At 40.2% G+C, this 23,455-nt stretch overlaps 1 protein-coding gene across 4 annotated transcripts in view; it reads left to right on the forward strand.

Annotated features, from left to right (window-relative positions):
• The window catches only part of LOC122554242 (CMP-N-acetylneuraminate-beta-1,4-galactoside alpha-2,3-sialyltransferase-like), a 506,893-nt gene that overhangs the window by 312,922 nt on the left and 170,516 nt on the right, over nucleotides 1-23,455 (forward strand). For all 4 annotated transcript variants that reach the window (XM_087990522.1, XM_087990523.1, XM_043698959.2 and 1 more), the window contains 2 exons: nucleotides 7,179-7,242; nucleotides 18,187-18,282. In XM_087990522.1, the coding sequence (XP_087846648.1) occupies nucleotides 7,179-7,242; nucleotides 18,187-18,282 (160 nt within the window). The remainder of the gene's footprint in view (nucleotides 1-7,178; nucleotides 7,243-18,186; nucleotides 18,283-23,455) is intronic.

A 23,455-nucleotide genomic window follows, 5' to 3' on the forward strand; every position in this document is an offset into this window, starting at 1 on the left:
GTTTACCAGTAATTTACAATGTGGTTGGCTTCACATCAATATAGATTTATGGAGTCTATTTTAGTCTTAACAAAAATCCAAAGTGGACTGAGATTTCCTACTCCATATGAGACTCAATGTTTTGTTAGGTCTGTTCCTGATTTATTCAGTATGAATTTAAGGGCCATCAAAGGTACGATGAGTGAATATTTTAGCTTTCTCCCTCTCTTTTGAACTTAATAGAGAAATTTAAAGTTAATGCTTGGTTAATAGCATGATCCTGGATTAATATTGGCTCAAATTCCAATCAAGGTTGGAAACCCTACTGTTCAGACATTTTTAAAAAAAAAATCCTACTTTTTGATCAATTCCACGATGGAATTTCCTGGACAGGACCCACGTTTCGTGAAGGGGTGGAGACCAGTGTTCAGGAATAATCACAATGGAAACTAAGTCCTCATTGGCAAATGTAAATGCTCATGTTCTGTAGTTTAAATGTCAGTTGGCAGTTTGATAGCCAAGGTGTAAAAATAAGGTAAGTGAGGTGGGTAGAATGACACGTGTGTGTGTGTGTGTTGGAGGGAGGGTGGTTGGTGGGATATAGGATGGCAGTTTTGTGGGTGAGGGAGGTAGGATTGCAATTGGGTGTGGAGGACATAGGATAGGATTACACTTAGGTGTTGAAGAGTTAGGGTACAAAGTAGAGAAGTGGTTGGGGACAGATTGGTGAGGGGTTGAGGGGCACTTGGGTGAGGTGTGGGGGTGGTGTGGGCAAGTGTGTTAAGAGCATAAGGCACCATGTAAGTGGTTGAACTCTTATGGTAGGTCAAGGTGTTTGTCTGAGGAAAGATGCTTTGTCTGGCAGGGTTGAGTTGTTGTCGTCGGTCCAGGGGTACTTGCTGTTGGGTCAGGAAGACGAGTGTGTCTGTTCCAGTGGGAATGGATCGGGGTGTCAGGTATCCAAGAAAGGAGATTTGTAGTTGTTAAGATCAGTGATGAGTCAAGGGTTCACTTTAATAGTAACCAAGAAGTTACAGTAGATTTTTCATATTGTATCTTTTCCTGATAACTAATAAGCTTATTTGAGTCAAAGTCCTCTAAAGTATCTGAGGCTGGTTAACATTTTAAGAGGATTCCAGATGGATGGTAATTTCTACGGCATGTATCAATTTCCACAAGGTCTATAGAAATGATTATTTGAATGTGGGAATTTCCGGGCCATTAGATTTGTTAAAAATTATTCCTTTGTTCTCTTTTTTACAAGCACAGGAGCATGCACAGGCCATTCAGCTTATCGATACTGCTCTGCTGTTCAATTAGCATATTTCTGATCATTTACTTCGACACCACTTTTTCATACAATCTCCATACTCGTTGATATTATTAGTATTCAGAAATCTAGTGACTTCTGTATTGAACGCGCTCCATGATTGAGCTTTCACAGCTACCTGGAGTCATAGAAATACAAAAATTCTCCATTACAATTTTTAAAAATTCCTTCTCATGTAGTCTTAAATGGTCTACTCCTATTTCTGAGACTCCCCAGGTTCCAACTCATCAGCGAGAAGAAATATCCACATCCACCCTGTCATGCCCTGTAAGAATTTTTTAAGAGTGAAATCACCCTTTATTCTTAAAACTCAAGTGAATAAGGGCCAAGTTTTCTCAATTTCTCCTTGTAAAGCAATCTCCTTGTAAAATGTCCATCCTTAGATCAGAGGATCAAAATGTACACAATACTCCAGGAGAGGTCTCACTAAGACTGTATATAATTGCCTCAACACAGATGGGATAAAGGCCAACTTACCATTTGACTTCCTGATGGCTTGCTGCACTTGTGTGGCAATTTGTAGTTATTCATGAGCAATAATACTCAGGTTCCTTGGACATTAGTATTTACCAATCTCTCACCATTTAAGAAATATGTTATCTTTCTGTTTTGCTTCTACCAACATAGACAACTTCACACTTATTAATGTCATATTCTGTTTTGTATTTGTCCATTCATTTCGCCTTTCCAAGTCCCTTGAAGCCTCCTAACTGTATCCTCACAACTCCTACTCCCACCCAGTTTTGACTCATCCGCAAATTTGGAAATATTATATTTGGTCTCCAAATCTAAATTATGTATATACATTATGTCTAGGCAATGATCCTTGCTGAAACCCAGGACTAACAATCTGCTTTCCTGAAAATGATTTGTTTATTCCTGTTTCCTGTCTTTTTAACTAATTTTCAATCCATACTAATTTAGTATCCTCTCCCAACCAATTGCTCTAATTTGTTTTACTAGTTTCCTGCCTAGTATCTTCTCAAACCTCTACCAAATTCCAAGCTTATCACACTCATTGATTTTCACTGATTTTTGGTTTAACAAATTCATCCAACTGAACCTTGAAGACCTTGCCAATCTGTATGTTAACTATATATCATTTGGGTCGAGAGTGTGGTATTGGAAAAGCACAGCAAGTCAGGCAGCATCCGAGGAGCAGGAAAATTGACATTTTGGGCATAAGCCTTCATTCCTGATGAGGGGCTTATGCCCATCATGTCAATTCTGCTGCTCCTCGGATGCTGCCTCACCTGCTGTGCTTTTCCAACACCACACACTCGACTCTGATCTTCAGGATCTGCAGTCTTCATTTTCTCCTATATACCATTTGTATTTAATTATCATTACAGTTTTTAATAAACCTGTTCAGACATGTTACAATACATCGCCTGGGCACATAGGACCTTAATCGAGACGTTCTGGCCCAAAGTGGGAAAAGTACCACTGTGCCACAAGAACTTCTTTGAGCTTTATTGTATGGTCAGATGTCACACGACACCAGATTATAATCCAACAGGTTTGATTGAAAGTACAAGCTTTCGGAGTATACTCCTTCGTCAGGTGAAGTGACAAAGTAGCAGAACTCTGAAAGCTTGTGATTTCATGTAAACCTGTTGGATTATAACCTGGTGTTGTGTGACTTCTGACCTTGACCGCCCCAGCCCAACTCCTGCAACCACATCATGGCTACCAGCTTTATTGTATCGTGTTGGAGGACAAGGGTATCTTAAAATCATAGGGATATTTTGCAATCATCTTGTTCAAAGATGTTATTATATAGCTCTGGATCAGGTTGGACCTGAACCTGGGCCTCCTAACGCAGAGATAGGTACATGACCACTATGCCACACGACCCCCTCATAAAATCATAGAATGGTTTCAGCACAGAAGCAGGCCATCATTGCTAGCGTCTCTTTAATCATTTTGTTAATGTCTCTTTGTTAAATAAGAGCAGGAGTAGCCCATTTTCCCCTTCGAACCTGCTCCTTCACTCATTATGATCATGACAGATTATCCAACTCGATAGCCTGTGCCTATTTTCACCCCATATCCTTAGAACTCACCAGCCCCAAGTCCAAATCCATCTCCTTCTTGAAATCGTACAATGTTTTGGCGTTGACAGCTTTCTAAGATAGTGAATTCCACAGGTTCACCACTCAAGTGAGCTACTTTATTCTGGATGATATTGAAATTCTTGAGTTCTATGTGTGCCACACTTATCCAAGCCACCAGCATTTACATTTCCTCCTCAATATGCTGGAATACGATAGATAGTTTTGTTGTCCTTATCAAAGGAAAAATATAATAGCATTGGAGGCAGTCCAGTGAAAATTCAATAGGCTGATTCTAAGTTTGGAAGAACTGTCTTAACAGGAGAGGTTGAGTAGCTTGGGCCTATACCTATTGGAATATAGAAGAATGAGATGTAACTTTATTGAAACATTCCAAATTTTAACATGGTAGATGTGGAAAGGTTTCCTCATGTGGGTGAGTCTGGGACCAGACAGCATAATCTCACAGTCCTTTCACAATCATGACTTGTGTCTTGCAGGGGAGTTTGGAGGTAAGTTACTTGCCACGGAACTCTTCACATTGAGAATATCCTCCGTTGTGTTGTATGGCACTTACTGTGCTAAATGGAACAGATTTTGAAAAAATCTTGCAACTCAAGGCTAGGCATCCGTGAGGTGCTATGGACCGTTAGCAGCAGAACTGTACTTAAACACAGTTTGCAAACTTACATTCCAGAATGTGCCCCACTCCTCCATTGCTAGCAGGCCAATGGTTCATAAGGCCATAATGTGTCGGAGCAAAAGTAAGCGATTCAGATCATCAAGTGTGCTCCACCATTGAATGAGATCATGAATGATCTGATAATTCTCAACACCACTTTCCTGCCTTTTCTTCATTACCCTTTATTCTCTTACTAATGAAAAATCTGTCTAGCTCAACTTAGAATATATTTAATGACAGCCTCAACAGTCCTCCACTGTAAGGAATTCCATACTTTAACAACCGTCTGAGAGAAGAAATTCCTCCTCATTCCTGTCTTAAATGGGTGACCCTTTGTTCTGAGATTATACCGTCTAGTCCAAGACTCTCCCACGTGAGGAAATAATCATTCCACATAGAGTCGTTAGAGCTGTACAGCATGGAAACAGACCCTTCAGTCCAACTTGTCCTTGCTGACCAGATATCCTGAATTAGTCTAGTCCCATTTGCCAGCACTTGGCCCATATCCCTCTAAACCCTTCCTATTCATATACCCATCTTAAATGCCTTTTAAATGTTGTAATTGTACCAGCCTCCCCCACTTCCTCTGGCAGCTCATTCCATACACGACTACTCTCTGCATGTAAAAGTTGCCCCTTAGGTCCCTTTTAAAACTTGCCCTCTCACCCTAAAGCTATGTCCTCTAGTTATGGACTCCTCCAATCCAGGGAAAAGACCTTGTCTATTTACCTTATCCATGCCCCTCGTGGTTTTATAAAACTCTATAAGATCTTACCTAAGTCTTTGACATTCCAGGGAAAACAGCCCCAGCCCATACAGCCACTTCCTATAATTCAATCCCTCCAACCCTGGCATCACCCTTGTAAATCTTATCTGAACCCTTTCATTTTTCACAACATCTTTCCGATAGGAGGCAGACCAGAATTGCACACAATATTCCAAAAATGACCTAGCCAATGTCCTGTACAGTCGCAACATGACCTTCCAACTCCTAGCTCAGTACTCTGGTCAATAAAGGAAAGTGTACTAAATGCCTTCTTCACTGTCCTTTCTGCCTGTGACTCCACTTTCAAGGAATTAGGAACCTGCACTCTAAGGTTTCTTTGTTCAGCAACACTCCACAGGACCTTACCATTAAATGTTAAAATCCTGCCCTTTCCAAAATGTAGCATCTCACATTTATCTAAATTAAACTCCATCTACTACTCCTTGGCCCATTGACCCATCTGATCAAGATCCTGTTGTAATCTGAGGTAACCTTCTTCACTGTCCACAACAATTCCAATTTTGGTGTCATCTGCAAATTTACTAACTATACCTCCTATTTTCACATTCAAGTCCTTTATATAAATGACAAAAAGCATTGGACCCAATACTGATCCTTGTAGCACACCACTGATCAATACCCTGTCAAAATTTTGTATGTTTCAATGGGTTACATCTCATTCTTCTATACTCCAATTAGTATAGGCCCAATCTACTCAACCTCTCCTGTTAAGATGGTCCTTCCACACTTTGTATCAGCCGAATGAATATTTACTGGACTGCCTCCAATGCCAATATATCTTTCCTTTGACAAGGAGCACAAAACTATTCATCGTATTCTAGCATATTGAGGAGGAAATGTAAATACTGAGTATTTGCAAAAACATTATTTTTGAGCTTTGAAAAATGGGTTCAACTTGTATGGTGTGACTTATGATGTAGAAGACATATTATTCCTGTGATTATTTATTCTAATGTCTTCCAGCTTAACAAAAGGTATTAAGAAGTCAGTGATACTTTAGCTTCATATGTCTACATCCAAATATCTTTTTTCTGCTAGCAATTCCAAACTTCCTGATTTGTTACCTGGGAATATGTTGAGGCTGTTTATTCTGCTTAATGGTGTCACAGTTGTCAGATGCTTGGCAATCACATTGACTTGGTGCCACCTTTCAAATTGATGTTAGTAAAGATGAAATCCACGCTACTACAAATGTCAGTCTTTGTGGGTAGCTTTTTCCAAGGTCAGGGCTAAGTACATTGCTTCAGTGCTGAGTGCAGAAGGGCTGACAATTACAGTGCAGTGCTGCAAGTTAGTTTATAATGCCAGTTTTGCAGCGTATTAGAAAATTGATTGGTGTAGTCTAACCTGGTTTCTTAATTGAAGTATTAGATTACAATTCTTACAAATGTAAAAATTTGTATGAGCTATAAGGAGAGGCTAGAAAAACTAGGGTTGTTTTATCTGGATCACTGAGACTGAGGGGAGACTTGATAGACATTTCGAGACTAAGGAGAGACTTCATAGACATCAATAAAATTATGTGATGCTTCGATAGAGCTGACAGTCAGAATCTTGTTCCTAGAGTTAAAATGTCTAATACTAGAGGGGAATCATTTAAGGTGAGAGGGGGAAAATTCAAAGGAGTTGCGAGGGGCAAGGTTTTACTCAGAGTGTTAGGTATCTGGAATGTGCTGCCAGAGGACTGGTGGTGATGGAGGCAGTTACATGCAAGGAATGGAGGCATATGGTCCATGAATAGGCAGAAGGAAATAGTTTAATTTGGCGTCATGTTCGGCACAACATCTGGGCCAAAGAACTCATTCCTGTGCTGTATTGCTTGCTGTATGTTATGTGTTATAATTTTCTTGTATTTCGTGATCAATAAACTAACCGAGGCAGAAAGGTTAATTGAAATCCTAAAAATACACCATCTGTCTTCCTGTACTCTTACCCATGTCTGTATCCTCACCTGTTAGTATATTTTAATATCGTATTAGACATGTGAAATTACTGTCTTGCCAATGTATTTTAACCTGGAAGTTTCTTGAGTAGTTTTTTGATGAGGTTTTGGAAGAATTCGCAGTCTGAACAGATCATGCAGCTGTCATTATTTGAACTAACTTGGTGGGGTGTATTGGTTTGTATAACATGAGGGTGAACAGAAAAACTGCAGCACTGTGTTGTCATTGAAGAATAACATCAGAACATCCCTCTTGTTTTGAGGGGAAATAAGTTTGAAATTCAATACATCAGTTCTGTGATTTTATTCTTTAATCTGGAATATTTAGAAAGGGATAGACAAAATGCATAATAAAAGCTGCTGCTTTTGCTGAATTTGGTTTTCTGTCATTTTTGTTTTTACAGAGTCAGTTATACAGAAGATTCTGGGGATAACTAAGCACTACACTTTGACTTCATATCTGGACAGGTAGGTACAAGAATATAGAAAGGAACAGTGCAACTATACTTTTAAGGGAAATATAAATTATTTCCGAGACAAGGCAGTTCTCGCAAAATGTTTGAAATAAGCAACCTCAAATTTCCACTAACAGCTGAGAAGCAATTATTTTGATATTGATAGGTCACAGTTGTTTCCATGGCTGATAGGCATGCCCAGTGACTTTCATGTTGAGTGTTTCCAAACAAAGGTTCATATTTTATACATATTCTGGCTTCAGACACTGGTTAGATTCCTTAGGATGTCAATAAATTTTCCCTATCTTTTTGCAGCTACTCTGATATGATGGTAATTTGTTCCTTATGCATGGTCTGATTTAAGAAATTAGCAGTAAATTTGAATGGACTTCAGAGATGTCAGATAAGTGGTTTATTTATGGCTCTGGAAGTCACAGGTCTTTTCATTCAGTACTAAAGTTAAAGGGTTAAAAAAACGCCTTAGAGACATGCATCAGCATAACTTTTTCATTGCGTATTGTCCATCAGGAATACATAATTTGTGTCAGTGTTCATAAAGTAATCTGTTGAATATATTCCCGAAGCTATGACTCAATCAAAATGCACTGACTGCATTTAACTTGTTCTACAATATACACCCCTATCCTTACAAAGCTCTGATCACAATCTTGGTTGAAAACACTGTCGTTAAGATAGTAATTCTTTCCTTTAAGTTTCGAAAGAGAGTCACTCTTTACCTCTGTGATTATTCCTCCAGCATTATATTCATGCATTCAGCCTTACTATATATTTTTAGTTCCACTATCAGTAACTGCTTCTTCACCCAGGCCCTTTTCCTTCCTTTTTCTTGGCATCTTTATCCTTCCCTTCCTTCTTTATTTTGAAAACCTTCTTAAACTGCTTTTACCTCTCCGTCCATCTTTTCTTTTTCTCCGTCCTACATGTTGAAGCTTATTGTCTACCTTGCTGTGAAGCTACTTGATGTTTTTCTGTGTGTGAGAAGATGTTCAAAAATTTATATTAGTGTTTTTTCATTTTAAGAAACTTTATACCTCGGTTTGTGCACTGAGCTGGAAGGTTCATTTTCAGAGGTTTCGTCACCATACTAGGTAACATCACCAGTGAGCCTCCGGTGAAGCATTGGTGTCATGTCCTGCTTTCTATTTCTGTCTTGGTTTCTTAGAGTGGATGATATCATTTCCAGTTCTTTTTCTCAGAAGATGGTTGATGGAGTCCAAATCAATGTGTTTATTGGTGGAGCTCCAGTTAGAATGCCATGCTTCTACGAATTCTCGTGTGTGTCTCTGTTTAGCTTGTCCTAGGATGGATGTGTTGTCCCAGTCAAAACGGTGTCCTCCTTTATCTGTATGTAAGGATACTAGTGATAGTGGATCATATCTTTTTGTGGCTAGTTAATGTTCATGTATCCTGGTGGCTAGTTTTCTGCCTGCTTGTTTGATCTACTATTTCTTACATTCCTTGCATGGTTATTTGTAAATGCCATTTGTTTTGCTGGTGGTTTGTATTGGGCCTTTTAGGTTCATTAGCCACTGTTTAAGTGTGTTGGTAGGTTTGTGGGCTACCATGATGCCAAGACGTCTGATAGTTTGGAAGTCATTTCAGAAATGTCGTTGATGTAAGGTAATGTGGCTAATGTTTCTGGGCACGTTCTGTCTGCTTGTTTGGGCGTTTTGTTGAGAAATTGGTGGAATGTACTTATTGGGTTGAGAGTGTGTTGGAAAATGAAAGCAGGTCAGGCAGCATCTGAGGAGCAGGAATGAGGAAGGGTCAGGCCCAAAAAGTCGATTTTCCTGCTCCTTGGATGCTGCCTGACCTGCTGTGCTTTTCCAGCAACACACACTCCCCAGCATCTGCAGACCTCACTGTCTCCCTGTATTTATTGGGTATCCATTCTTTTTGAATACGCAGTACAGGTATTTTTCTCCTGCTCTTCCTAGTTCCTGGGTGCTGTAGTGTGTTGTTGCTCGCTGAAATAATGTCCTGATGCAGCTCCGTTTGTGTGTGTTGGGATGATTGTTTCTGTAGTTATTTGGTCTATGTGTGGTGTTTTCCTGTATACGCTGGTTTGAAGCTCCCCATTGACTGTTCGCTCTGCCCAAGAATTCCTGAACATCATCAAAGACATAAAGATAGAAGAGGATGAAATAATGGTCTCCTTTAATGTGAGAGCCCTGTGCACATCAATTAACATCAACCTGGCCAAAGAAACACTGGTTGCACTACTAGAAGAACCAAAGACACAAACATCAGACTTCATCTGCAAAGATAACATAATCAAGCTAGTTGGCCTGTGCCTTATCACCCATTTCAATTTCAATAGCAAGACCCGACAAGCAAGTCGACAGAACACCCATGGGAATGACTAGTATCAGGGTTCCTAGCAGAAGCAGTAACGCAGAGGCTCGAACAAACAGCCCTCCCAACTATCCAACCTAAACTTTGGGTCTGCTACATGGATGACACCTTTGTCATCACAAAACAGAACAAATATAGGGAACCTACAACACCATGAACAATATCCTTACTGGCACAAAATTCACAAAAGAGGAGGAGAATGACAACAAACGCCCATTCCTAGATGTCAGAGCAGAGTGAACAGTTAATGGGGAGCTTCAAACCATGCATGTACAGGGAAACAAGACACAGACCACATACTTAACTACAGAAGCAACACCCACAAATGGAGCTGCATCAGGACATTATTTCAGCAAGCAGCAGCACACAGAGACTACCAAGAGCAGAAGAAATATTCCTATACAAGAAGAATGGATAGCCAGTAGACACCAATTTCTCAATAACAAGCCCAAACAAGCAGACAAAGCACACCCAGAAACTCTAGCCACATTACCTTATATCAACGACATTTCTGAAATAACTTCCAAACTATCAGACGTCTTGGCATCATGGTAGCCCACAAACCTATCAACACATTTAAACAGTGGCTAATGAACCTAAAAGGCCCTACACAAACAACCAGCAAAACAAATGGCATTTACAAAATACCATACAAGGACTGTAACAAAAGTACATCAGACAAGCAGGCAGAAAACTAGCCACCAGGATACATGAACATTAACTAGCTACAAAAACACATACAAAGGAAGAAGGACACCATTTTGACTGGGATAACACATCCATCCTAGGACAAGCTAAACAGACACGCACGAAAGTTCCTAGAAGCATGGAATTCTAACCGGAACTCCATTAATAAACACATCAATTTGGACCCCATCTACCATTCTCTGAGAAAAACAACTTGAAATGATATCACCCACCCTAAGAAACCAAGACATATAAATAGAGAGCGGGACAGAAAACCAGTGCTTCACTGGATGCTCACTGATGATGTTACCAAGTTCGGCTGAAAACAAACCTTCCAGCTCGGCGAGCAAATTTACACCCAGAACATATGAACTACAAATCTTCTCAAAAGTCACTAAGTTGTATACCTTACAACTTTATTAATTTTGAAATGTTGCTCAGTTTTAATTTTGATTACTTTCAGTTATCTCTGACCGCAAAGCAGCTATTTGACTTTCAGGTTTTCCCAAGTTGCATTCCTTAATATGCCCCTACATCAAACATAGTGTACCGATGAATATATCGATATCCATTAATATTATGTGGCAATGACAAGTCAATCCCTGTGTATTATTCCTCAGTAATTATCAAATAGTTGTGTGACATCTTCAACCAACCCATTGAATACCACTAGATAACCATAAATTTGCTGTTACCACCTTGAGAGTTTTTTTTCCTGGAGATTCTGATATCTTTTGAAAGAATGTTGACTTTAGTTGTATCAAAGAAAATAATATGGGACAAGCTCCTTATTGTCATGTATAAAGCATTGATTTTGGTTCGTTCATCATATATGCAGTCACAAGAATTTGTGAGTCTCTGAATTCAATTTCTTAAAATGTCTATCTAAACGTTAGATTTTCAATTTGTGGAGCAAATTATATTTAAACTCAGGGCTGACAATCCTGGATGTAGGAAGAAGGATGCCAAGTGCGGAAATGACCTATCTGGAAGCCTTTCATGGGGCATTGGCATCCACTTCATGGGGCATTGGCATCAGTTTTGGAACAGGGGGGATCTGTACCGTTGGGACGGTCTCCACCTGAACCGATCAGGTACCAATGTTCTAGCGAAGAGGATAAATAGGGTGGTCAGTAGGACTTTAAACTTCTGAGTTGGGGGGAAGGGGAAGTGAAATGGACAGGGAGTATGGAGGTAAATGGCAAGATAAGCAGCAGGATAGCATGTTTCCAGGCGGATTTAAAATTGAGGCAGACTGAGAATACAGTAAAAAGCAAGGATAACTTAGGACATATGACTACCAACATCTCTAATGATAAGGAAGTTAGCATTAAGGCACTTTACCTGAATGCTCGTAGCATTCATAACAAAGCCGATGAACTAATGGCACAGATAATAGTGAATGATTATGATATAGTAGGCATCACAGAGACTTGGTTACAGGGGGGTCAGGACTGGCAGTTAAACCTCCATGGTTTTTCAACTTATCGAAAAGACAGAGAGGTGGGCAGAGGGGGTGGGGTTGCCTTGTTAGTTGAGAACAAAATTAAATCTATGGTATTGAATGACACAGCGTCGGATGATGTGGAGTCTGTGTGGGTGGAATTGAGGAACCACAAAGGCAAAAAAAAACATAATTGGAGTTGTGTATAGACCTCCTAACAGTGGTCAGGACCAGGGACGCAACATGTACCGGGAAATAGAGAAGGCATGTCAGAAAGGCAAGGTTACATTGATCATGGGAGACTTCAATATGCAGGTGGACTGGGTAAATAATGTTCCTAGTGGATCTAAAGAAAGGGAATTCATGGAATGCTTACAGGATGGCTTTTTGGAACAGCTTGTCATGGAGCCCACAAGAGAGCAGGCTATTCTGGACCTAGTGCTTTGCAATGAACCAGACTCTATAAAAGATCTTAAAGTAAGGGAACCCTTAGGAAGTAGCGACCATAATATGGTAGAGTTCAGTCTGGAGTTTGAAAGGGAGAAGGCAAAATCGGATGTAATGGTGTTACAGTTGAATAAAGGTAATTATGAGGGCATGAGAGAGGAACTGACTAAAATAGACTGGAAGTAGAGGCTAACCGGGAAGACAGTAGAGCAAAAATGGCAGGAGTTTGTAGGTATAATTGAGGACACTGTACAGAGGTTCATTCCCAAGAAAAGAAAGATTAACCGGGGAGGGATTAGACAACCTTGGCTGACAAAGGAAGTCAGGAAATGTATTAAAGAAAAAGAGAGATCCTATAAAGTGGCTAAGAACAGTGGGAAATCAGAAGATTGGGAAGGATACAAAAGCAAACAGAGGATAACAAAGAGTGTAATAAGAAATGAGAGGATCAAATATGAAGGTAGGCTAGCCAGTAATATTAGAAATAATAGTAAAAGTTTCTTTCAGTACATAAGAAACAAACTACAGGCAAAAGTAGACATTGGGCCACTTCAAACTGATGCAGGAAGCCTAGTGATGGGAGATAAGGAAATAGCAGGAGAACTTAACAAGTACTTTGCATCAGTTTTCACAGTGGAAGACATGAGTAATATCCCAAAAATTAAAGGGTGTCACGGGGCTGAGTTGAGTATGGTTGCCATTACGAAAGAGATAGTGCTAGAAAAGTTAAAAAGTCTTAAAATTGATAAATCTCCTGGCCCCGATGGGATACACCCTAGAGTTCTGAGAGAGGTGGCTGAGGAAATAGCAGAGGCATTGGTTGAGATCTTTCAAGAGTCACTGGAGTCAGGAAAGGTCCCGGATGATTGGTAGATGGCTGTTGTAACCCCCTTGTTCAAGAAAGGATCAAGGCAAAAGATGGAAAATTATAGGCCAATCAGCTTAACCTCGGTTGTTGGTAAAATTCTAGAATCCATCATTAAGGATGAGGTTTCTAAATTCTTGGAAGAGCAGAGTCTGATTAGAACAAGTCAACATGATTTAGTAAAGGGAGGTCATGCCTGACAAACCTGTTGGAATTTTTTGAAGAGGTAACAAGTAGGTTAGACCAGGAAACCCAGTGGATGTGGTCTATCTAGACTTTCAAAAGGCCTTTGATAAGGTGCCACACGGGAGGCTGCTGAGCAAGGTGAGGGCCCATGGTGTTCGAGGTGAGCTGCTGGGATGGATTGAGGATTGGCTGTCTAACAGAAGGCAGAGAGTTGGGATAAAAGGTTCTTTTTCAGAATGGCAGCCGGTAACGAGCGGTGTCCCGCAGGGTTCGGTGCTGGGGCCACAGCTGTTCGCATTATATATTAATGATTTGGATGATGGAACCGGGGGCATTCTAGCGAAGTTTGCCGATGATACGAAGTTAGGTGGACAGGCAGGTAGTACTGAGGAAGTGGGGAGGCTACAGAAGGATCTAGACAGGTTGGGAGAGTGGTCCAGGAAATGGCTGATGGAATTTAACATGAGCAAGTGCGAGGTCTTGCACTTTGGCAAAAAGAATAAAAGCATAGACTACTTTCTAAATGGTGAGAAAATTAATAAAGCCAAAGCACAAAGGGATCTGGGAGTGCTAGTCGAGGATTCTCGAAAGATAAACATGCAGGTTGAGTCCGTGATTAAGAAAGCGAATGCAATGTTGTCTCTTATCTCAAGAGGGTTGGAATATAAAAGCAGAGATGTACTACTAAGACTTTATAAAGCTCTGGTTAGGCCCCATTTGGAGTACTGTGTCCAGTTTTGGTCCCCACACCTCAGGAAGGACATACTGGCACTGGAACGTGTCCAGCGGAGATTCACATGGATGATCCCTGGAATGACAGGTCTAACATATGAGGAACGGTTGAGGATACTGGGATTGTATTCGTTGGAGTTTAGAAGATTAAGGGGAGACTTAATAGAGACGTACAAAATAATACATGGCTTGGAAAAGGTGGATGCTAGGAAATTGTTTCCGTTAGACGAGGAGACTAGGACCCGTGGACACAGCCTTAGAATTAGAGGGGGTCATTTCAGAACAGAAATGCGGAGACATTTCTTCAGCCAGAGAGTGGTGGGCCTGTGGAATTCATTGCCACGGAGTGCAGTGGAAGCCGGGACGCTAAATGTCTTCAAGGCCGAGATTGATAGATTCTTGTTGTCTAGAGGAATTAAGGGCTACGGGGAGAACGCTGGTAAGTGGAGCTGAAATGCGCATCAGCCATGATTGAATGGCGGAGTGGACTCGATGGGCCGAATGGCCTTACTTCCACTCCTATGTCTTATGGTCTTATAGTCTTTCTGGCAGCTCTAGCACTGTGTACAAAAACGTTTTAAGAAAGGATAAAATATAAAAAATCCCATGAGTCCTCATCCTTCACATGATGTCCCCACCCCCACTCACTCCTCATTTTCCCTTCCATGCTAACCAATGCCATTGCAAGCTGTCTTAACACCTCTTATTCCATGCATGTATACTCCACCCATGGCCGTTTAAGGCCCTTATTCCACAACCAATGTTGCCTCCATTCAATACGTTTTTCTGTTGCCCTGTGCCAACTCATCCATTATCTACCATGGACAGACATGAGGATCAATGCTGATATTAAACAATAGAAAATTCCATGTGTCTTTTATAGACTTACCTTTACTGAAGAAACACTGGCTGCATGTGGAATCTTGAGCCGGGGCTCATCTTTTGTTTCTTTTCACTTTTGCTCTTTTTCTTTTCTCTATTGTTTGTTTCGTTCATTTTTATTTTCTTTGAAGCCATTTCCAGCAGGTTGGTCAGCAGCACTGGCGCAGCAGCAAGAGTGGGTTTTGTGCAGAATAGAGGTAGCCTCCCGATGGTTGGAGCCAGCAGTGACCACAGTGGCAGTAAGGTCATCCTCCTGCCATTTGGGGGTGGCACCAGTGGCAGCAAAGCTCCTCTAGCGATCAGAGCTAGCAACAGACTTATCAAGGTGGTGGCACTGGCAAAGCAACATCTCGGAGGAGACATAAGTAGTGGGACTCTTGGCAAGGCAGCAGCAGCCTGGCCTGGCAGTGAAGCCAGGGACCTCTGGTTGCAAGAGGCCCAGACCAGGAATTTCTGGCAGCATCATTGAAGTGGCATAGAGCAGGAACCTCTGGTTATAAATGCGATGGCAGCAGCAGCCCCCCATTGGAGTAGGCTCGGAGCCAGGGATTCCTAGTTGCAGGGCAAGTGTGGGTTCAGCAACTAAAGGGTGATGACGCCGATGTTGGTGGATCTAGTTCAGGTTGCAGCAAGGTGGAGGAATGAAGATAGACTTTTTCATTCTTAATGTATTCAAAATGGCGCTGGACTTTGGCAACTATTGAAGCTTTTCACTGTAATTTACTGTGTTATTTATTATGAAATGCAAGTGATAATAAGTATTTCAATTTCAATAAAATCCCATTTACAACATTTCCAATTCTGATTGAAAGCCTTATAATAACAAACATTTTATTCAGGCACATAATGACTACTAAAAACAAACATTGGAATTCCTAGTCTGAGGTCGAAACTTGGAGTTGTCAATCATTCTGTGAAATGACAGACACTCTACAGATGCAGTATCAGTGATGCAGCACTGATCCAGTCCTCAGGCATCGGTCAATGGACAGACCAAATAATGCTTTTCTTTTAAACTCTCGAGGTGATTTTTTCAAGTTTTTAAGGGGCAGGACTTTTAAATGTATTGACACCTTAACATCTTGCTTTAACAATAGGTTTTGGTGATTCCTCTTGATACTTTTGACAGTTACATTTGACACTTTTGGCATGTATTTCAGAGTTCGTCTTGCTAGGTCCCTCTGACACAACTGACAATTCCCTTTGCCAGGTGCTTTCAGCAGTGCCTTTGATAGGTCTGTTGACTGTTCTAGTGAGCTTGATGCTTACAGTTTATACAGTTTTTGCATACATTCATGCCTGTGATTTAATCATCCCATAGGACACCTTCCCTTCCTCAAAGAACAGCCAATCTCCTGAATTGTCCTGGTGTTATATCCAAATTGGCTCCTAGGACTTTAACTCTCCAAAGGGCTATCTGAATAATCCCACAATGTTTAGATCTTCTCCTATGTTTAATCCACACTTTTCATATTTCAGACATCCATGTCACCAAATTAAGACAGAAGTGGAGGAAGCAGCTGATTTCTTGGGGTAGCTGCCTCCACAAAATTTAAGTTCTTGAAACTTTAACTTGGACCCATTAACTCCCCATGCAAACATATTGGGGGATTAGATTTCAAATGTTTGGGATTGTCTGCCATTTTTGCTATGATAGAGAGGTTGAGTATTGCAGCAAAAATCTAGGCCCAGGAGCTTGAAATGGCCTCAGATAGTCTGGTCCACATCCAGATTTATCCACGGTACAAAGTAAATATTACTCAAGTGCATTTTTGCTTCTTTAAAATTGTTAGGCCATTGTGACCACCTGTTCTTCAAATTGAAAAAAAATGACATCATATATTGGATATCATCAGCTGCATTCTGTCTTTTAATGAAGTCCACATGATTTAGATTAATGTTATTAATCTCTACATGTCAGGCCAGGTTCTTGCCAAAATTGTTATTCCACCTACAGGAAGGACATTAGCTGATAACCTAGCATATGTTTGCCCTCATATAGTTTCTCAGTTCATCACTCATGCATTAATTAGCCCAAAAATTATTTGAGAGATTTAATATACCTTGTGATTCATACGATGAGTGAAAATATGTTACTTTTAAAAGCAAAAAAAGCTGAAAATTGAAAAAATACATTTTATACAAATTGATTATTTCCTTGTATTTTATATTCATGTTACCTTCATTGAGATGTTTAATAAATATTGTGAACAAAAGGAATTGCAGGTTATATCCGTGGGGAACTTTGACAGTCACAGCTGCTCAATTAGAATTACTGCCATTGATAACTCCTTTCTGTTTCCTATTATCTCGCAAATTAATACTCTGAATCTAAATTTCCTTCATGATCCCATGAGATTTTACTTTAGCCATTAGTTTCATGTCAAAGACTATATCAACTGCTTTGTGAAGTAAAAATGCAAGATATCCACTTGCCTTCATTCTGCAACTATGGTACATCCTCAAAGATTTTAATAAACCTGTTGGGAACAACCTGCTTTTTATTGTTCCATATTAGTTTGAATTTATTTCCTCCACTCTCCCTTGATGCTTTTGATTTGGTTCCTGCATAATAAACTTTATTTTCCTACCCTATTTTTAAACTAATGCTCTTCTAATTATTAGTTCATGGTTCTGTACTGTAAGGAAACATTGAGTCCTTTTCCTCCTTTGCTATCGAATAGATAAAAGTTTCTGCCAGAGAACACTGTTCCTCTACATTAAAAATGTTCTCTACGTGAAAACTAACCTTTTTTCCAATTGATTACACATTGTGAAGCCTCACCAGAGGCTCACTGATGATGTTACTTGTATGGTAACGAAACATCTGAAAATGAACCTTCCAGCTCAGCAGCAAACTTAGATTTAGAACCTCAGCCTGAGCTACAAATCTTCTCCAAACTCGCTAAGATTACACATTAGCTGAATTTATTCCTGTATAACTAACACTTAATTAGGCATGACAGTTTACAATATATTTGGGAGCTCTTTCTATTTGCACAAATGTTATGCAGCAACTATAACTTTGCGTTGTGTTGTGAGGATTACTCACAAACTATAGAGTCAATCTCTTTCCTGTGAACTGGACTTCAAAAGGTACATAGAGTCTGTTTCTGCTTCAGTTTAATACGCAACACCACAGTGAACTCTTTGTGTCCTGGCCTTATTGTCGGTGCCTCCAAAACCACAGCGATGATGTCACTGGAGTTTTGTATTATTTTTCTATTAACAATAGTGCAGTGAACATCAGAATTACTGTGTAAATTTAGATTTGCAATTGAAATGCTCCCTTTATTTGGAAACTTCCAGATATGGTAAATAGTCTTCGTCTTTTTCAGTTTAACCTGCAAGCGATGCATTATCATGGGCAATGGAGGAATAGTGGCCAACAAATCCCTTGGGTCAAGAATTGATGAATATGATGTTGTAATAAGGTGAGTGTATTTTCCCATACTGTAATAGCTCCAAATGGAACCAACTCAAAAAAATAGTTGTGACATAGCTTGCTTACTGAAGATCGATTTTGTACCAGCATCAGCAATTCAGAAATGAGAGCTAGCCACAATTTAGTTGTTTTTCTTGTGGACAATTAAGCAGGTTTTTCCTTTGATCTTTTTTATTTACTCATGTGAAGCTCTAGCTTTTACATCTGGTACTATTTCTTTGCAGTCACCTTTGTTTGGTATTGGAGGTGACCAGCTTGCGTACATTCTGACATACAGATTCTTTCAATTTGCTCCCTGCATACTCAAAACCCTTTAGTTAGTTCACTTTGATTGATGGCCAGAACTTAACTATTTGAGGATCTAACTGAAAATGCCACATCAGAACAGTTGTAGTTTTTAAAATTAATCTTTAACTAAGATGAGTTAATTTTCCTTTCAGTCCCTGTTTCCTGTGTTTGAGTTTCTGCTGCTGCTTTTGGATGTCAGGAAACATTGAAATGAAATGCTTCTCAAGTAATTACAACTGTGCAGGGGTAATCCATCAATGCATATAATTTGGCTATTATTCCAAGTCCACAAGGAGCAGGGAGATTACATACATTATTTTACAATAAAGATATATTATTCACATCAGCAATTGCATTTTCAAGATTTTTAAATTTATATAAATCAGAATGTATTATTTATTTCTTTTTGTTATCTAATCCCACTATATCTGCGGCATATGGTCACAGTGTTCTAAAATGCTTAGTATTATTTAATATTGGCAAGGCTCAGAAAACATAGAGCTCAAAGCAACAGGATTTTTGTGAAATAATGAAAAGTTCCTCAGTAAACTTGTCAATTATAATTACTCTTATCAGTGGTGATACTTTGGTACCTGTTTTGCATTCCTGGGGAAAATACCTTTGCTATTCACCCTGATCTGTGCATCTCATGGTTTTATAAACCTCGAAAAACTCACCCCTCAACTTTTTATACTCCAGTGAAAAGAGTCCCAGCCCATCAAAAACTTCATTCCCAGCAACATCCTGGTCAATCTTATCTCAACCCTTTCCAATTTAATAATACTCTTCCTATAGCAGAGCAACCAGAACTGCACAGAGTACTCCAGAAGAGGTCTCACCATGTTCTGTACAATTTTAACATGACGTCCCAACTCCTACATTCAAAGATCTGAGCAATGAAGGCAAGCATGTTAAATGCCTTCTTAACCTCCCTCGTCAGGTCCACACTCCCCACCAACCCAACCTCCACTACCGGCACCTTCCCCTGCAACCGCAAGAAATGCAAAACTTGCGTCCACACCTCCCCCCTTACTTCCCTCCAAGGCCCCAAGGGATACTTCTATATCCGCCACAAATTCACCTGCACCTCCACACACATCATCTATTGCATCCGCTGCACCCGATGTGGCCTCCTCTATATTGGGGAGACAGGCCGCCTACTTGCGGAATGGTTCAGAGAACACCTCTAGGACACCTGGACCAACCAACCCAACCACCCCATGGCTCAACACTTCAACTCCCCCTCCCACTCCACCAAGGACATGCAGGTCCTTGGACTCCTCCATCGCCAGACCATAGCAACACGACGGTTGGAGGAAGAGCGCCTCATCTTCCGCCTAGGAAACCTCCAACCACAAGGGATGAACTCAGATTTCTCCAGTTTCCTCATTTCCCCTTCCCCCATCTTGTCTCAGTCAAATCCCTCGAACTCAGCAACACCTTCCTAACCTGCAATCTTCTTCCTGACCTCTCCGCCCCCACCCCACTCTGGCCTATCACCCTCACCTTGACCTCCTTCCACCTATCGCATTTCCAACATCCCTCCTCCCTATCTTTTATCTTAGCCTGCTGGGCACACTTTCCTCATTCCTGAAGAAGGGCTTATGCCCGAAACGTCGATTCTCCTGCTCCTTGGATGCTGCTTGACCTGCTGCGCTTTTCCAGCAACACATTTTCAGCTCTGATCTCCAGCATCTGCAGTCCTCACTTTCTCCTCTCTACCATTGATGCAACATTCAAAGAACAATGTACCTGAAGCCCCAAGTCTCTCTGTTCTACAACATTACCCAGGGCCCTACCATTAATTGCAAAAGTCCTACCCTTGATTGCTTTACCAAAATGGAAGACCTCACATTTATCCAAATTAAACTTCATATGCCACTCCTCAGCCCTTTGATCCAATTGATCAAGATCTCTTTGTAATCTTAGATAATTTGTTCACTGTCCATATTACCACTAATTTTGGCGTAATCCATGTATTTACTAAACATGCCTTCTATATTCTAATCCAAATCGTTTATATAAATGACAAATAAAGGTGGCCACAGAAGGGATCCCTAAGTGCAACACCACAAGATGTACTAATGATGATATTTGAGTTGGATTCAAGGTTATGTCATGCATTGTGGTCTGGATGATAATACAAGTGCTTGAACTTCAGAGGACAGAATGCATTTTCCTTCGCAGGCATGGAGTAGGAAGCAGAGAATCAAAGCAGTTGCAGTTAGATTTTGCTGTAACTATTTAGGACATCAGATTAACTGCTAAATGTGTAGATAAATTGGTTTCTATTTTAAAATCATGCATTCATGTTTATACAATGTGCACGTAGCTTGGTGAAGCCTTGATTATCCTATACTACACTTCAGACATGCTGCTGCATGATTGATATTTTGAAGGCTCTTTTGATTGCTACCTGCATTGTTCATACATGTGTGTAATAAATTTGTGCTTCATTTAAAATGAAAAGGAACCAAAGGAGAGAGGATTATCTGGATTATTGTCCTGATGGCTTTGAACTGGTTGGACACCATTGCTACTAATCAGTGACTTGGAGTGAGGTGCACTAATTGTTCATTGCATACTGCTCTCTTGATATATTGAATTTTATCTAGGAATTAATCATATTTGGATCTTTTCATGCTAAATGTTGATTAAAGTAGCATGTATTGACTGGGTGAAACTCTGTTGCCAGTATCAATTCAACATTATTTTCAAATCTTGTCACTACCTTTAATTTCCAGGTAATGACCTAGTTGTATAACTGTTGGACTGTTAATCCAGAGACCCAGGTAATGTTCTGGGGATCCGTGTTTGAATAAAAATCTGGAATTAAGAGTCTAACATTAACCAGAAATTTATTGCTGATGGTCGGGAAGACCCCTTTGTTCTTTAGGGAGGGAAACGATCATCCTTACGTACAAGACACTGACTCCAGATCCTCAGCAATGTGGTTGAGTCTAAACAATTAGGGGTCGTGGATACCCTCATCCTGTAAATGATTTTTAAAAAACTAGTTGCAGCTAATAGGATTTTGCAGTTTCCTATCCTCCAAGGCTTGATAGCATGCACAGTCTATAAACCAAAGTAGCAGTGGTTAGAGACTTCGTAATACTGAAATAATAATTGAGATGCAGTTCCTAAACTTGCATTTGTCTGACATAGAATATAACTAGAATCATAGCATCCCCACAATGCAGAAAGAGGCCATTTGCCTATTGAGTCTGCACTGACCCGCCAAAACCCCACACCATACCCTACCCTCACCCTGTAATCCTGCATTTACCATAGCTAATCTACCAAGTTTACACAATCCTGGACACTATGGGCAATTTAGCTTGGCCAGTCCACCTATCCTGCACATTTTTGGACCTTCGGAAGAAACCAGAAGGGATATTTCAAAGTAAAGGGGTGTCAATATAAAACTGAAATGAAGAGGAAACTCTTTTCTCAGAGGGTTGAGAGTCTTTGAAACTCTTTGCCACAGAGATTTTTGGGGAGGAGGCACAGAGCCTTTATGTACCTTTAAGGTTGATACAGATAGATTCTTGATCAGTTGGGGAATCAAGGGTTACAAGCAAATTGCAGGAAAATGGACTGAGAAGTGTTGGATCAGCTGTGATTCTATTGAATAGCGGAGCAGGTGTTATGGACTGAATGGTCAACTCCTGTTCCTATTTCTTATGGTGCGGTGATATTCAGCAGCTTTTATTGTCAGATATGCTGCAGTACCATGAAATCACTGCATAGATAGGCAAAGGTAGACAGAAGACAGCATTAAGGGAATATCCAAGTAATTAGGTCAGTATTGTATGAAATAATGTTGATTCAGAATGTTTGCTTTCTGTTGGCTTCTAGAGCATTAGAGCATAAAGAATAGGAACACGTGTAATCCCTTGAGTCTGCTCTGCTCTTTAGTAAGATCATGGTTGTTCAACTCCACTTCCCACACTATCTCCATATTCCTTAATTCCTACCAAAAAAAAGGTTATTAGAATGTACTCAATAACTGAGCATCCATTGCTCATGGATGAGGCTGCAGGGATGCCTCAACAAGTGACATATTTCACTGAGCACTCTTTAGTGAAGTGGAGGTGTAACATACTTGCTGAGGCTGTGCTTGGAGAAATCCTCCATGTTGCATCACGCAGAGAATCCTTCTCTTCCTCCATCCCTCTTGCAGCTGCTTATCCTTTGCTCTTTCCCCCTATAAAGCAGGAAGGATAAAGAGATAGAAACACCGCACAGAAACTGAGGAGAATCCTTGAAATGAGAACCATATGCCACACCAGTCCCATAAGACTTCTTCAATTAAGTAGCAGCAGAAATAACTAAATACTACTTCTAACCTGGCAACAGACAGGGATTAGCCTGAAAGTTATTGATGATTCTTATCAGTAACACTGGTGAAGAGGTCCTTCTTGCTGTTGGACAATTGCACATCAGCTGTGTGAGCTTAAGGGCATAGGCTAGCCACAGCACTCAATCTGAAAACACCTTCAATAGGGTAACATCAGATTAACATGATCTGCCTATTGTGCATACTTGCAGTATTCAAGGCCAGCACCCACATAAGCGACCTCTTAAAATGGCATCCATTATAGCCAATGCAAAAAGTATATACATTGGTATGAATGCCACTTTGGACCCAAAACAGCACTTTGCTACAAATTGAATTTTTTGAACAAAAGACCTATGTCTTGAATATAACTTTCTAGTAATATTTTCAGTTTTGTCTCTATTACCTTCATGGAAGTTTCTTAGTTACAATATTTCTAATATTAGTATATCATTGTAGATCAATTGCCATGTAGGTATTGATAATAAGTCATGTGGTTCAATTAATATCAGTCTCGGTTTTGACTAATCTCAAA

Source organism: Chiloscyllium plagiosum, unplaced genomic scaffold (genome assembly GCF_037043375.1).
Source record: "Chiloscyllium plagiosum isolate Xiang-an unplaced genomic scaffold, Cpla_swu_hap1 HiC_scaffold_9, whole genome shotgun sequence".
Classification (NCBI taxonomy): Eukaryota; Metazoa; Chordata; class Chondrichthyes; order Orectolobiformes; family Hemiscylliidae; genus Chiloscyllium; species Chiloscyllium plagiosum.